Raw genomic sequence first — 15,724 nt, forward strand, 5'->3', positions numbered from 1 at the left:
GGCAGGAGTGTGGAAATGGGGCCACATGCAAGAGGTTTGAATTGGAGCTGCATGTGGGGGGTTTAAAACTAGAGCAGGAGGGTGAACAAGAGCCACACACGAGGGGTGGTGAGCCAGAGGTGGGGGTGGCAGGAGAGCCAGAGCCACACGCGGGTGGTGAGCTGGCAGGGGGTGTTGAACAGGGACCAGGGAGGTTGAGCTGGAGTTGCGCCTGAGGGGTGGTGAGCTAGAGCCAGAGGTGCGGGTTGAGCAGGAGCTATGTGTGGGTGGTGAGCGGAGCTGGGCTGGTGAGGCTGAGCCCAGGCCATGCAGACCCAGTGGGGTTGAGACAGGGCGGTAAGAGCAAGTTAAGTGCAAGTGGAAAATCGGGCCACAGGGTTTACTATAGGAATCAGGGTCAGTCGCATAAGAGCAGGGTCGCGTACTCTAAGTTTGCATACTCTGAGACCTTATTGTACTTGAGCTGAGTAAAGGATTGAACTGTACTGTAGGTGATGGCGTGTGCCAACACAAAGGAAACCAAAACTAAACACCCAGACCACACCATCTACCCATTCACCACAGAAATATTGCATCATGAATGCATGAAAAAGTTTCAAATAATCTAATGACAATATTTTCTGATTAACAGGTTTACTGCAAAAATAGGTCTTTAGAGACACAAACAGTTAAGACACACAACTGCAATTGCAAGAATACGTACCTGAGCTCCTACTTTACACCAGCAATTAAAGTTTAGCCAATCGAGGTCAGATTTTGAGAAGACCATCCGTAATTGGGGATAGAAGCTAGAGAGTCTCTTGAAAAAAATTTATCTAGATCAGTCACTGAGTAGCCACTGCTTTTAGAAAACTCTAAATGCATAGCTGGCTATGTTTACAATACCCTGTTTGCAATTTTTGGTACCTGTGTACCTGAATTAGGGCTGAAAATGCATGTGTTTGTCCATCATGCCTTTTGAAAGCAAGGTCTTTGAAACTGCAGTCTGTCTTCCAGTCAAGAAAAGATTCAAGAAAGTCTAGTTGTCTTACTGCCATAATTTCTGATATTTTTAGCTTAAAAAAGAGCTTGACTTATAGCACAACCTCAGCTCTCCAGAAGATACTGTAATAAGCATAAACTGAGTCCATCAATCATTGCCAAAGAAACAAACATCAAGTTCAGAAAAAACAACTTTCACTTCAAGTTTGAAGGGCTCATGGTAGACTGTTGGATGATGAAGATGTATTTAAGCAAAGACATGCAACAATCCTCAAAATAGCACAAGAAGAGTGGACAAGAGGCAAATGGTTTTGTGTATCTAATGCAGTCAAAACATTCCCATACCACTGATGTGCTGTAATGTCATCTGTTTCAGTTTCCCATAACTCATTTGAACTTTCCTGTTGCAAATGGCAGCTGGAATCAGTTAGACCAGATTTACAATAAAACTAAACTATTGAAACATTTAACATTTAACAAGCCAGGAAGATATTTTGTTTTTAATTTGAACTGCACTTCAAGGTCTGTCATTTTAACCACAAACGTATATTTTCATACTATAAACATATTTATGGTTTTGAGAAATATTGCCTTAAGAATTCTCAAGCATTTGGCATATTAGGAAAGGTTAACTGTGTTCAAACAGCAAAAATCTAGCAACTGCTGCCTTCTTTTGAGAGAAGTCCCCAGACTAGAGTCAGTGAGGCACAGAAAGGAGATCTTCTGGTTCTGTAAAGCCTGGTGGCTCCTCAGGTGTTCCATTTGTAATTTCAGAGTGTTCCCATCCCAGGTACAAAAAGAGTCAACTATGATCTCTCTGTCCTTTCCACTTTACAAAAGTTCCTCAGTTGAAAACAAGCAATTCAGTTTCATCTGAATGCCAATTGACTGGTAATGCAGTGAAATCAAGTCAGTATCTCCACATATTTGGATGTTCCAAACTACAATACATACCCTTAGCTTAATTATCCACATGCAATTCCACTAATATTCTTTATAGTATAATGTACCAAAGTAATGCGTCCGCATAACAAAGCAAACTGTTTTCAGAGATTGCTTTCTATTTCTGGCACTTTAAGTCAGGTCCAAAGTTGCTGCAATAAAACTTATAGGCCCAAAGCCTACATTACTTGTGTACTCCCTTTTAAGAATTAAATTAAATCATTTTGTTGTTGAAACAAATAACTACAGCAGAACCTTGGTTTTACAAACAATCAGTTACATGAACCACTTTTCCCACAATAAAAATAAATTAAAAACAGGAAGACAGAGTAAATCAACATCCCTTCTCATTTGTCACTTAAAATACCTTGCCCACTATAGTTTTGAGATATTCAATTTCATTAATTTTTCATTCCCAACTAGTTTATAAAACAGGTTAGCTGCAAAAAAGGGCTGTTTAAGTCTGAAGATACAGAAAAGGAAATAAAGGAAGTGTGGCATTAAAGCTGGAGACAGTATGCTGCTTCATAATTTATTTTATCTGCTTTTGGCCAAGTATCCCTGCAGATACTCCACATCAGGGAGCGTGTACACCTGTGCATTCTAGATTGGAGATTTTCTCAGCAGTGTCTGGGGGTCCATACGTACACCTCAGACATCCTTTTGCTCTAACATGATATGAAGAATGGGCAGGCTCATCAGTTCAGTTCTTTCAAGTCCAGTGAAACTCCAAGGCAAAAAGGAAGAAGGGTAGGAAATGGAGCAGCCGTAAGGACATACATCTCAAAGAGCTCTGGTTACTACACAAGGTTAATTTGTACAGTCTTTGGGTTGAGCCAGTTGGTCCTTTTATGCATTCTGCAAATGAGATGAAAATCCTAGGTGAAGCCCTAAAGGGACCAAGCTTCCACACCTGCCTGGCAGAAGTGACTGTTATGAGGAATGAAGCCTTAAGGGCCAGTCAAGGTAGCCTTGTTAGTTCAAATGGAGATATCCTCAGCCCCACTGAGAAGGTCAGCTCCCATGATGGAACAGGTTCCTTAATATGTGGAAAGAAGTTGAACAAGCCTTTAATAACTAGGGTGACCATCCATTCCTTATTTGGTGGGCTAGTCCCATAATTTTGGGCACCAAAATGGCATCCCTACTTTTTTTTTTTTTTTTCCCCCCCCCTTCAAAAGAGACTAACTGTCCCGTATTTGGGCCCGTCTCTTGCTGACCTTTTCCGTAGCAGCTGAGCAAACAGATCTGCTGGCCAGAGAGCACCACAGGTCACCTCCAAGGTCACCACCAGTCAGCTCCAAGGCTCAGGGAAGCAGGGAAGCATGGGCAGTTGCCATGTCCCTACAGCATGTCAGTGGCTGCCTCTTCTGAGGCTCAGGAAGTGCCAGGGGCTGCCGCTACCCCGAGGCTCCCAGGGAGGGCCGGTGGCTGATGCCTCATTCCCAGCTCCCCAGGGCTTGGTAGAGCAAGGAGGAGCTGCCCCTGTCCCCCATATCACCCTGTCCCATATTTGGGACAGGGAGATGTGGTCACCTATTGATAACTCTCCTAGTAGAGGGAGGATAGTGGTGAAGGCTGAAAATGCCTCAACAGTTGAGAGAAACTGTGAGGGCAGCAAGGTGTAATTCAGCAATAATCTAATTTTTTTTAAATTGAACAAGTAATTGAAAATCTGTATTGGACTAGAAGGGAGGCACAAATCAGGGACTGTACCAAGTCTGGAAGTATTTCCATTTCTGTAGCTAAGTCTTCCTTGTTAAGGGTCTTCTGCCATTAAGCAATACTGTTCGTACTGCCAGGGAGCAGTCTTGCTCTATACCAGAGAGCAGCCTGACTTGAGGTGCAGCATGGAAGTTTGGATGGTGATGGTGCCTGACTTCTGGGTGAGAAGATTAACTGTCAGAGGAAGTTGGAAATGGTGGGGGGCACAGAAACATGCAAACCATTCCTGGGAACCATCCCTGTGTTGGACACAGTGGTGCTTCAATGTCTTCAGAGCCTTGAGCAAGAAGGGAGTTGGAGGGCTAAGCAATATATGAGGCCCAGTAACAGCCAGGGCATCTCCCATCAAGCTGCAATCATGCCCTCCTCTCGAGCAGAAGTACCTGCACTCCACATGGCATGTCAAAGAAATCCATCTGTATATGACCCCCATCTAAAACTACTCATTCAGCCCACAATCATGCGCAACGCTGAAAAGTGTGCTGAGGAAGTCCACCACTGTGTTTTGTAGTCCTGGTAGATAAGCTGCTGAGATCTGTATGCAGTAAAACATATACAGAACAGGATCTTGCTCCTCTGTATGTTACCAGCTAGGATAGGGTTTCAGCAAGAAAAGATAGTACTTAAAGCCTGGGTATTCTGGCAAACCAGAAGCATCAATAACTAGGGCAAATATAACTAATTGCATGCCATCTCCAAGGCAGAGGCTCAGAACAGGGTTAGGGAATTTTAAAGTTTCTCAATGAGTAAAAGCTGGGCCAAGAGCCAATGCTAACTTCACTTTGAGAGCATACTTTTCTCGCATCCTAAAAATAGCAGGACAGTTAACTTGAATGGTACATATTTATCTCCCCTTCTGGATGGCTACTATAAAAATTAAATCCTAAGTGGGAAGAAGGATCAGAAGAAAAAAAATTTATGTAAAGCTCAAATTGTCTTAAAAGCATAATCAGCCGACTGACAGTAAGGCCTAAAAATGTTAATACAATGATTTGTGTCACTTTCAACAAGATCCACCTATAGCATTTATACAGAAACTTTAGTAAAATCCTTAGGAAAAAAAATAAGCCACTGCCAATACAGTTAGGAATAAGCAACACAACATTTTTCAAGGTGATAGTCACTTCCAAGTATAAGAAAACGTCACTTGAATTTTTCTTAGGACATGATGCAAGATTAGAAGCTGAATACTAATGTTTCAATAGAAGCCATCCTGCTTTCTCACAGGCATTTATACAGGCCGCTCAAATTAAAAATGAATTTTTTGCCATTACAAGTAACATTTGGAATATTAAGGAAAATTTAAGTTTTGTTACGTTTACATTGTACATTATTATTTTACCTTTTGTTTGCAATGAAGAAGAGGAAAAAAATCCCACTGAAATTGTAATCCAGTTAGTTGCAAGGACATCTTTTGCTTTTAGGTCTACCAGTTTAAAAGGTAATCTAAAACAAATTTGAAGATACTAGTGCATATTTAGTGTTAGATAATAATAGATCAATGGAGGATGTTGATTTTTCAATAACATATACATGAAGTGTCTAACTTGCTTTATTCATGCTTCATTAAAATCCATCCCATGGCTTCAAACCAGTACAGAAAAATAAAACAAACAAGCCCTTACACATGTTACTAATAAAAAGATCTCTCACCAGCTACTTCCACAATATCACCAGGGACAATGTCTCTTGCTTTAATCCTTTGTACACTTTTTCTGTCTTGTCGATATACTTTGCCCATTTCAGGTTCATATTCTTTAAGAGCTTCAATTGCATTTTCAGCATTTCTTTCCTGAAAGGTGGGGGGGAGGGAAAAAAAAAAAACACATTAAACTTTAAAATATTTGGAAGTCAATTCTGACACCTAAAGTGGTCATCTTTCTAATTTTCCACATGTAGCATTACATGAATATCACTTATTCAATTATGCTATGTTCTTTCACACAGAAGATCATTTGACCCACCCCATTATGTGGTTGCAACTTCAAAATGAGGTTGCAGTCCGGAAAGCACTAAAAGAGAATTCAGGTTATACTGGGTCCTTAAAAGGTTTAAGGAGTCACTGTCTTGGCATCTGCAGTCACCTATCCAGAATATCCATTATGTTTTGGTACCTGAAGATCAAGCAAACTATAAATTTAAGGGATCTTATGGTTATGGTTTGATGCAAGGTACACTCTAGCAGAAACACCAGTTGAAACTAGATGTCCATACCAATAGGTCAGCTGTGCCTTGCTAAACAGAACACATCCTTTGGTACAAAAATATACCTGGACCAGATCTGTCTGGGGTTTTCACTAGTTACTGACAAATAAAGAGACAGTGGGGGGAGGGAAAAATCCAGTCATTTACTTGCTAAAATACTATTCTCATCTCCCTTCTTAAAACTCAAGTGTGGAACAAAGACTTAGATTAAGAGGCATGGACATATCCACTTACAAACAGCTACTTTGTTATCTAGCTTGGAAATAACTATTGTCCAAAAGCTCTCTTCTTTGCACTTGTAAAGTAGGGATACTACATGACATTTCACACCCATTATTTGACAAAGTACCTACAACTTCCCAGATACAGTGCCAAAGCTGTAACACCAGAGAAGGTGACAACATACTAAGAATACAAATAGAAATTGTAACTATTTAGTGTCTGCGCAAAAGCCTCAATTACAGAAAGAAGATTTCGGGCTTATCAATCAATTACAGAAGATTGGACCCGAAAAAGGAGCTTAAACTTTGGTATGTCTACAATGCAGCTGAGAGGTGCAATTCTCAGTGTCAAGAGATATATAAGCCCTGGAATTTGTCTGATCCAGTGTGCTAAAAACAGCAGAGAGGCCACAATAGCACAGATGATGACTATACCTAGCCACTCAGATATGTGCCTAGAATCTCTGACTGCAGTGTGGCTACAGTGGCTTGGAATAGCCATGAGAGTACCACTCAATTTTAGCATACCAATTAATGCCCGCCTACCCAAACAGGAAATTATACCTCCCCACTGCAATGCAGGTGTACCCTAAAGCTGTGTCCACACTACACCATTCTGTCAGCCAATACTTCCTGGCAGAACCTGTGTCTACAGAACACATCCACACCTAATACAGGCACCCCCTGTTGACAGCGTCCATGCACCCTGATAGAGCAGACTCCAATGACCCAGAAGTCAGGGTTGCATAGACTCCAAGCCCTTCCTGGAGCAAGAGCCCACACCACCTTTAAAGAACCTCCCAGGGCCATGTTCCCTGCCTGTGCGTAGTCTTGCATACCTCTTGGAGGGATATCAAAGCTAGTACAAGGCTCCCAGGCTTATTGAGACAGACTTTAGACTTTTCAGTTAGCTATGCTGCCAGAGCAGCCCTGGAGCTTGCACGAGCCGCACCCAAGACTGCTGTAGCTTGTCATCCCTGCCATCCTCTTCCTCTGGAAGAACAAGCCTGACCCCTTCCATGAGGGGGAAGCCATTGTCACTGCTGCCTTGCTGTGGTAACGCACATACACCCAACTCATCAGGTGTGTCTGGTGCTACACCACCAGCTCAGACTGGTGGGACCAGGTGGTGATGGGCTAGTGGAACAACCAGCGCTGGCTCCAGAATTTCCACATGCAGAAGGACACCTTCTGGAGCTATGCACCTGACTCACCCCCACCCTCTGCAGAAAAGGCCCCCACCTCTGGCTTCCCATCCCCCCCAGAGAAGAGGTTAGCCATTGCCTTCTAGAAGCTGGCTACGCCCTGATGCTGAGGCTTCAGCACCAGTCTTAATTTTAAGATCTCCAATAGCAGCTTACAGGTTTATAGCAAGCTGTCACATAAGACTAAGATCAAGTTTACTTTGGTGTTCTTAATGTTTCCCATCACTGCGCTACCACAAGTACAACTCTGCAAGAAGGAGTAATAGTGGAAGTAGAAGCACAGATTGGCAGCTAACATATGAAATAGAGTATTGTCCCAGTTTAGATGACACAAGCAGTGAAACAGCAGCTCATCTCTACAAGCTCTACTGTTAACACCAGTGGAAATACTATTATGAGCAATTCAAAAAGTATTAGTACAAGGTTGAATCTCTCATCTGGCACCCTCGGAACCTGACAGATGCCAAAGAAGAGAATTTGCTGGACTACAGGGAGGCCAATATTATCTAGCAGCATTACCAACACTTCTACTGCTTACCAGGCTCTTAGAAGACATTTAAGGGTAAACTGCAACCCAAGAACAGCACAGAACATGGAAAGCCAGAACTCCGAGATGGAAACAAACTTTACGAGACCATGGGAAACTTGGCCACATCCATGACTAGTCTAACTAAAATCATGCCGGATTATGGATGTTGCTGGATGAGAAAGAACCTCTCTAGTCCAGCACAATCTATGACAGTTTAAGTTGTTCTAGGTATACAAACAACACTAATACTAACTTTTCCAGACTTACACCAGATGCCAAAGGTCTCTAGTACATGTTAGAAATGTATAAAAGCAAACTCTTTAGAAATTCAAACCCTAAGCCATCAGCGCTCAATTTGTCAACAGCTAACACACAACTGATTGCTCATGATCAGTGCTCTGTGTAGAACTAGTTGCAACAGACAACAAAACACCATGAATTACACTTTATATCAGAAGATCTGGTAAATGTTGTCAAATAAATGGCAGTGTGGAAAAAGATTTGGATGCCATAAATATTAACAACTATGAGACACCTTAGGTGCAAGGAAGCAGGGGGATATGGCTTCAAACATATGTCTTTTCTGCTCTTCAGAGGATGAACAGCAGAATGTTAGTTCTTCCTCATAGGTACAGGTTACTCTGCATATACAGATAGTTAACAGTAACAATTTTTTTTTATTTTTACTGTGCCCTGTGGGCTGCTTAGTGTCAATAACACTATTAAAATTTGAGGGGCAAAAACAAGAATTAAATCAAATAAGATGCTGACAGGAAATCTTTGCTAGCTCAGTCCTCAGTGCTCACAACTTGATAATGAATTCCATTTTAGAGAAGAGTCATGGATCAAACATAAATACCACATTTAAAAACAAGCCTCGCTCCCCCAAATCTAATATTTGAAATTGCCAGAAACCAAATTCTTTCACCAGTCTGAAGTCATCCCTTTAAGAGTTTAAGACCAGATCTCTAAGTTGATTCTGAAATATCCCAAAGTTATTTTAAAAGTATATCAAAAACTGCATCGCAGTCATCCACCAGGAAAGAGAGACACGAAAACAAGACAGAGAAAATTTCAAGGGCGGTAAGACAGAGCTCCTGCCTAGATCCTCCATTAGTATTAACTAGACTACGGGCTGAAAGAGTAAATATATTCCCCCCCCCCCACCCCAGTTAGAGAGAGACTAACATTTACAGTTTATTCCAACAAAGCAGAGTGACCACATCATTACCCAGTACATCTCTTTATACCCAGTATACGGAGGGTAGCCACAGATTTGCTCTCTCATTTATATTATGTATTTAATTAGTGTTCAAGTACTGGATAATGAATTAGAGCTACAGGTTGAACCCCCTAAAAACCCATGACTCTTTGGTCCTGCAACATCCATGGTCTGGCACAACCACTGACATTGCTAGGCCACAGCTGAGGGGCCAGAGACCAGGGCTAGAGACCAGCAAGACACTGATCTCCCCAGTCCAGTAAAAATTCCTGGGTCTGGGACTGCTCAGGTCCCAACAGAGCTAGGCCATGGAGGCGGAATGTGCATTTATTTATTCTGCTCTTTTAAAAACCTTGATCTTTCTGCAGTTATTCTGACTTTACAAGTTCATTTACTTTTTGAAATTTTTCAGCTCATCACCAAGTAACAGCGTTTTGATGTAGGGATTATTTCATTGAGATGGGCCAGCTTTTGTTACATGTACACAGAAATGTGAATATGGTAGATTTTAAACCAATGAAATTGATGGTTTTGAAGAGATGAATCACCTAGGCTACATCTACACTTGGGCAAAACTTCGAAATGGTCATGCTAATGGCCAAACTGGAAAATACTAATGAGGCGCTGAAAGGAATAAGGGGATTGATGTTTGCAGGGTCCTTTTGAAAAAGGACCCCCATGTAGATGAGCCGCTCATGAGCGAAACACGGCACTTTCAAAGTCCCGGGGCTGGTGGCATGCTAATAAGGTGCTGAATATTCATTTCATGACCATTTCAAAGTTTTGCCTAAGTACAGACAAGGTCCCAGAGTCAGGTACAGTAACTGAAAAGTATAAGTTTTTCATCTTTATATTAAATTATCTAGCATAAAACCTCGTATCTTCCAGAGAAAAGGATATCCCTCATTAAAGTTTTCTTTGTATTTGAGGAGAATATTAGGGGGAGGGAGACAGGGACAAGCAGGAAGCCAGACTTCAGATGATACATCCACATATACGGTTTCTTCCTATAAGGACTTTATTGTAGTCTCAAGCAGAACCAACACCTTCTGGGTTTGGACTCAGAAACCCTAGATGTATGCTAGCTTCAAGTTATTTTTCCAAAAAACTGTAAATTCTATTCCTCTAGACTCCATATTCTTATCAATACAGTATCATAATCCAATCACACCTATCCACAGTAGCGATAAGTGTACCTAATTAAGAAAAAAAGCTTTAAGTTACTGAAAGTCCAGTGTTAAATGGTATCTACCAGAAGCAATAACTATTCTGTGATCTGCACTTGTGACCTCAAGTACAAAAAAAAGCAAGGTGATCAGTGTTCCATAATCCTCATCCCCATCAAGAGAGAAAAAGTGAGGATTTTTAGCATGTCTATAAATGGCCGATAAAGGGGAAGCCAATGCTGAGATTTTTTTAAAGCTACCTAAGATTTGAAGAGAGTTACCATTGAAATTAGGAGAACTGGATTACCAATTTCAATTGGAAACTTTCAAAGGTTCCACACTTAAAACATAACAGCTTCTGTGTTTCAAAAAAAAAAAATCAAAAGATATCACTCCGAAAATCTGCTCACTTTCTAACAGCTCTCTTCAACTCTCTCCTGGTTTACTAGGGACAAGGGGTAGTTTGAGAGCAAGTACTCTTTATGATGGAGAGCCATTTTAAAATCAATTATCGGAATTTAAGAGTTTTTTCCCCCCACCAACCTAATCCAGTTCAATTAGCAAGGTCATAAAGCAAACAGTGGAAGAAGTTCAAAAGTCAGAATTCCAGTCTGAGCCACTGTAAATAGCCAATAACTATTCAAATATTTAAAGCAGCTTCTTTACTGTTTAAGCATTTTTGTCATAAGTGCAAGCCGGAAAATATGTAATACATTACACTCTTATGGATTGGCACAGGTGTTACAGGAAATGCATAATAAAACTAACCTTTGTTCAATGAAAAACATCTAAGAGTGCAAGATACACAATCACACCTTCCTTTACTCAACTATGACCTTAAAAACTTTAGTTTTGCTATCTGGTTTTGAAGCCATTAATAATTGTTTCACTAACAAACAAAATGTTTAACAGAATAAATTAAACATCATAGAAAATGTTTGTGAATGGTTTCGTGTTAAGAACCACCTCTTTCCTAGACACATCCATAAGGTATTCTATGTTACATGGTTCAGTCTACCTATGTGTTTAATATTTCTGAGGCTTCCATTTTAGCTTTGGATCAACACTGCATGCCAGAAGACGCATGATGATTTTGGTTCTAAGCAATTTATTGTTACCAATGTATATAGTTCTTTTGCATATGCCTATACTACTGTTAAATGTTCTGTACACACCATCTGCTTTTGTTAACCAAGAGACCAAGCTATTTGAGGTCTGATATTATAAAAACGTTTGCTTACCTGCCACACACCCACAATTGCATTGGCTACTAATATAAGTAAGATTACAAAAGGTTCTACAAATGCTGTGATTGTTTCTTCACCTTCTTCAAACCAGGCCAAAACCTGAAAAAGAAATCACACTTATAATCTAAATGATACAAGCACACACAGACACGCACACGACAATACTACACAAAAGATAGAATTGTAGACCTTTCATAAAAATATCTATGACAAACACTTATCTTTATTGTTTAAGGTCCAATTAATTACAAGATTCCTGAAGTCTTATGGCACCTCTCTCAAGCTCACTTACTGACTCATTTATTAGTTAGACCTTATGAAGATCAGTCCATTTTGAGGAATTTTGCAGTCCTAGGATTTTGAAAATAACCTTATTTCAGCTAATTAAATCTGAAAATTTCATGGTGTTGTAATTGTAGGGCTCTGGACCCTTAAAAGGAGTTGTTTATGGAAGGATGTTGTGTGCTACTATCCTGACTTCTGCACTGCTGCTGGCAGCAATGCTGCCTTGAGAGCTAGGCAGCTGAAGCGCAGCAGTTACTGGCTGGGAGCCCAGCTCTGAAGGCAAAGAGCGGTAATTGTGGCATGGTCTGATACTACCATCCTTGCTTCTGCCTGCCCTCAAGCAGAAGCTGCCACATTCTAGCTGCAGAGCTCTGAAGGCAACAATGCAAAAGTAAGTGTGGCAATATCACAACCACCACCACCCTCAATAACCTTGAAACCTCCCTGCAAATTCCCTTTTAGGTCAGGATTCCCATTTTGAGACATCCTGATCTTCCTCATGAAGTCTATGTAGTATAGCACACAGCCCCACCACAACTGATAACTCCTCTCCCACCAGTTCCATCCCTACCATTATGAACAATTCCACCTGAACTACTGCCGTATCTCCAAGCTTTACTACCACTGCAACCTCCAGTTCTGCTCTCTCCTTGAACCCCAGTAAAGCACACAAAAGACCAGATTTCAGGCACACATTTTTCATGTCTCTGAATTTATGACCCTATTTATGAGCTACATTTTCTTTCCGTACATTCCTCCCTCACTTTCCGTACATTCCTCCCTCACTTTCTATGAAATATTTTCTACTGTTAGCTTATTAAAATTTTGTAATAAAATGGTTTGTCAAAAACACTACTTTGAAAGCATTTGTTTCAGAGAGAAAAAGATACATTGACTTTGCAAAACAAAACAAAACAAATCAAGCTAACATGATGGAAGGAAAGTATATTTAAAAATTACTAATGCTTGTATTGTGTTATTATTTAAGGTGCAATTACAAAAGTAGACTTAAGAAAACCTAAAGCTTTTGAAAATATTATTTCAACCTGATATTTTTAATCTGATTGGGATTTCTTTTCCTGACTGGCCACTGGTTTATATATTCTAGTGCAGAATCACACAACCAACAGGAAAGAATGGGATAGTCCCCAACTGTGTCAGTATCCGCTGGCAATGGGGATTGTCCAGCGATACTTATTCTACAAGGTGAAATGTCTCTTTGCCAATGAGAAAAAGGGGACCGCACAAAAGGTGATCAAGGTGGATGTTAGTAAACAGTTCTAGAAATTTAAAATGCAAGTTGGAAAAAGCAATACTCAGTGGTTTAAAACACAAACTACAAATTAGGCCTGAGTAGTCTCTTAAGTATTCTAGGGAAGGCACCCAATAGTCACATGAAAATAGCAGATCACAGAAGCAAAAATCCTCACTAATAAGGAAGAAAAAAAATGCTAAAAAGCAGCTTGGGGAGGTTCTATGTAAAGAACAACTAACAAGGCTTTTCTCCTACATTTTACTTGGAAATGTATTAAAGCTGAAGGACAATGAGTCTACAAGTCACCTATAAGTCTATATGTGTAAGGGTTCAGATGAGTTTTGGGACTACATAGGCTTTTGTCATATACATGTCTCAAGCACTTCAGGAACACAGAGAAGACCTAGTCATTAAATAAGTTCAAGCAAAAATTCTGTCATAACTGAGAACACAGTCTAATTCTTCAGTGAACATGTTGAGCAACAGGAAGTCCATAAAGTGACAATAAATGGGAAAAATGTGCAAAAATAATTAGTGCCAGTAGTCAGACAACAGCATTATGAATCACTGACAGATTCAGTTATTTTACCAAGTGGGCCAGAAAACAAGCAAACTTATCAAAGACACCATCATTCCACTATTATGGTGTACTAGCACTATTTCCAAGTTGTGAAATGCTCCAGGACGTTAAAAAGGATAACGCAACAGCATGAGAGCCCTGAAGATAAAGCAATCTGAACCACCAAGCAAAACCAACACAGGATCAAGTTTAGTGTTTAATATTGTGACAAGCAAGGCAGTCTTGTGTTAGGCTCTGCTTACGGAGGTTGTATGGTCTAGTGGAAAAGCACAGCAGTTTCTACCCTGTGAAAAAGATTGGGTTAAAACCTGAAGTTTATTGGGACCACAGTTTCCATCATACGCACAATAGAAAAATGCATTTCAGAGGTCCTATGAAGAATGGCTAATCTCCGACGACATGAAGTACTGAAAAAGGCAAATGTTTTTCTATCATATCAGCATGCTCAATACACCAAATGTAGATATGGCTGTCTCAGGAATAATGAACATTAAAGGGAAATTTCTAGTCATCAGCATCAAGTACCTAAAAACAGCGGTTCTAAAACTTATATGACTGGGCCCCCCAATTTACACAGCTCTGCTACATGTGGATTTATATTGATTAAAAATATGTAATTCTCAGTAAGTATAAACGGTAAAGCATTGATTCAAACAACGCCAATAATTCATGGCTGTTGGAGCAAATGTAAAACTGATTATAATGTACAGATGGAAGTGACTTTTTACAATGATATATAAATGTCACAAATCAAAATGCACAGTGCCACCTAGAGTCAAATTCACAATGCCATCAGAAGAGCTGATATGTCTGGAGAAGTCAGCTTTGCTATTCATCCATTGTTATGGGTAAAATGTGTGCAGTTAATTCCTCTCCTCACTCCTAAGCTTCTCCTTGGCCCCAGAATACATTCTGTACCCCCAGAGTGCCTACCTCACAGTGTGATAACCTATGCTATAAGGCACCAGCTGAAACTGAGACGGAGATCATGAGAGAGCAAGTGTGACAGTTTATTTTAAGTCTTAATCATAGGTGCATTGGGATCAACAGGCAGACCAAAATCCTTAGAAGTTTCAGAAGCCAAACAAACAACCACCAATCCCAAAATATGAATCTTTCCAAAACATTCGACAAAAGGTAAAATTCAAGTGTTCCTATTAATTCTAACTGTAATTAGCTTAAGACTTGTTAGCAATGAATAATTGCTTGGCTTTAAAAAAAAAAAAACGTTTCCTGTATGTTAAAAAGGCTCCAGTGACTGTACCCATAAAAAGTTAATAGGCTTCATCAGCTGCAAGTGTCTGATCTTCCCCTATTACAATAGTTTGTGGGAGAGTGTCAAAATGCTATACATCTGATGCAACATCCAACCAAAATAAGTAACTGTACAATAACCTAGATTTAGTAAGCACTCGTGCAGGAGGTCTGCAATCAAAATAGCAAGAGGAGCCATTTTTTCGAAAACTCAGTTAAAAAAATTAGTACTTTAAGAACCACAATGCACATGAATACAAGACAGTCATTAATACACAACAACCCTTACCTTTTGTAATCCCTATTTTAAGAATAGTGCACACACAATGATTTATACCAGTTAGAAAGTGTAAATTACTTTCACCCCTGGATTGGAGAGCAAATGAGGATAAGTCAAACACTGCACATAGGGATAGGTTCTTAAACAGGAGGGAGCAACATTCAAATCAACCCTCCACACTCCCCTTCTACCTCATTCCCAGGCTCTTTGTGCCTCAGCCCCCAAACCCACTCCCTGCATCCCACAGCTTTACCCCCCATCCCACAAACCCACTCCCCCCCCCTCCATCTGCAGGCTTAACCCCTCCCACACCCAAATCTGCTCTGCCATCCCTAGGCTTAAACTCTCTCAGCCCCAGACCTGCCCCCACAACCCTCCCCATCTCCAGGCTTAACCCACTTCGGCCAATGAGCTCCTCCAGCTACACACGCTGCCGCTGCTCCTCCATGATGGCCGCCACCTTTTTCAATGCAGCTCTGGTGGGGCAGATGTGGCTGCCCCTCCTCCCAACTCTCCTGCAGGCTTAGCACTTTCCCCACCTACAGCACAAGCAGCTCCCTCCCCTGCCATAGCTGAAATAATGGAACTAAAATTAATTGATTTAATGAACAGCTCACTCCCATTGGC

General features: G+C 40.6%; 1 protein-coding gene across 2 annotated transcripts in view; it reads right to left on the minus strand.

Moving 5' to 3' along the window:
• ATP2A2 (ATPase sarcoplasmic/endoplasmic reticulum Ca2+ transporting 2) overlaps positions 1–15,724 on the minus strand; it is a 96,924-nt gene that overhangs the window by 72,288 nt on the left and 8,912 nt on the right. For both annotated transcript variants that reach the window (XM_075012701.1, XM_075012700.1), the window contains exons 4-5: positions 11,438–11,542; positions 5,302–5,440 (exon numbers count right to left, since the gene is read on the minus strand). In XM_075012701.1, the coding sequence (XP_074868802.1) occupies positions 5,302–5,440; positions 11,438–11,542 (244 nt within the window). The remainder of the gene's footprint in view (positions 1–5,301; positions 5,441–11,437; positions 11,543–15,724) is intronic.

The sequence above is a fragment of the Carettochelys insculpta genome, chromosome 18 (assembly GCF_033958435.1).
Source record: "Carettochelys insculpta isolate YL-2023 chromosome 18, ASM3395843v1, whole genome shotgun sequence".
Lineage (NCBI taxonomy): Eukaryota > Metazoa > Chordata > Testudines > Carettochelyidae > Carettochelys > Carettochelys insculpta.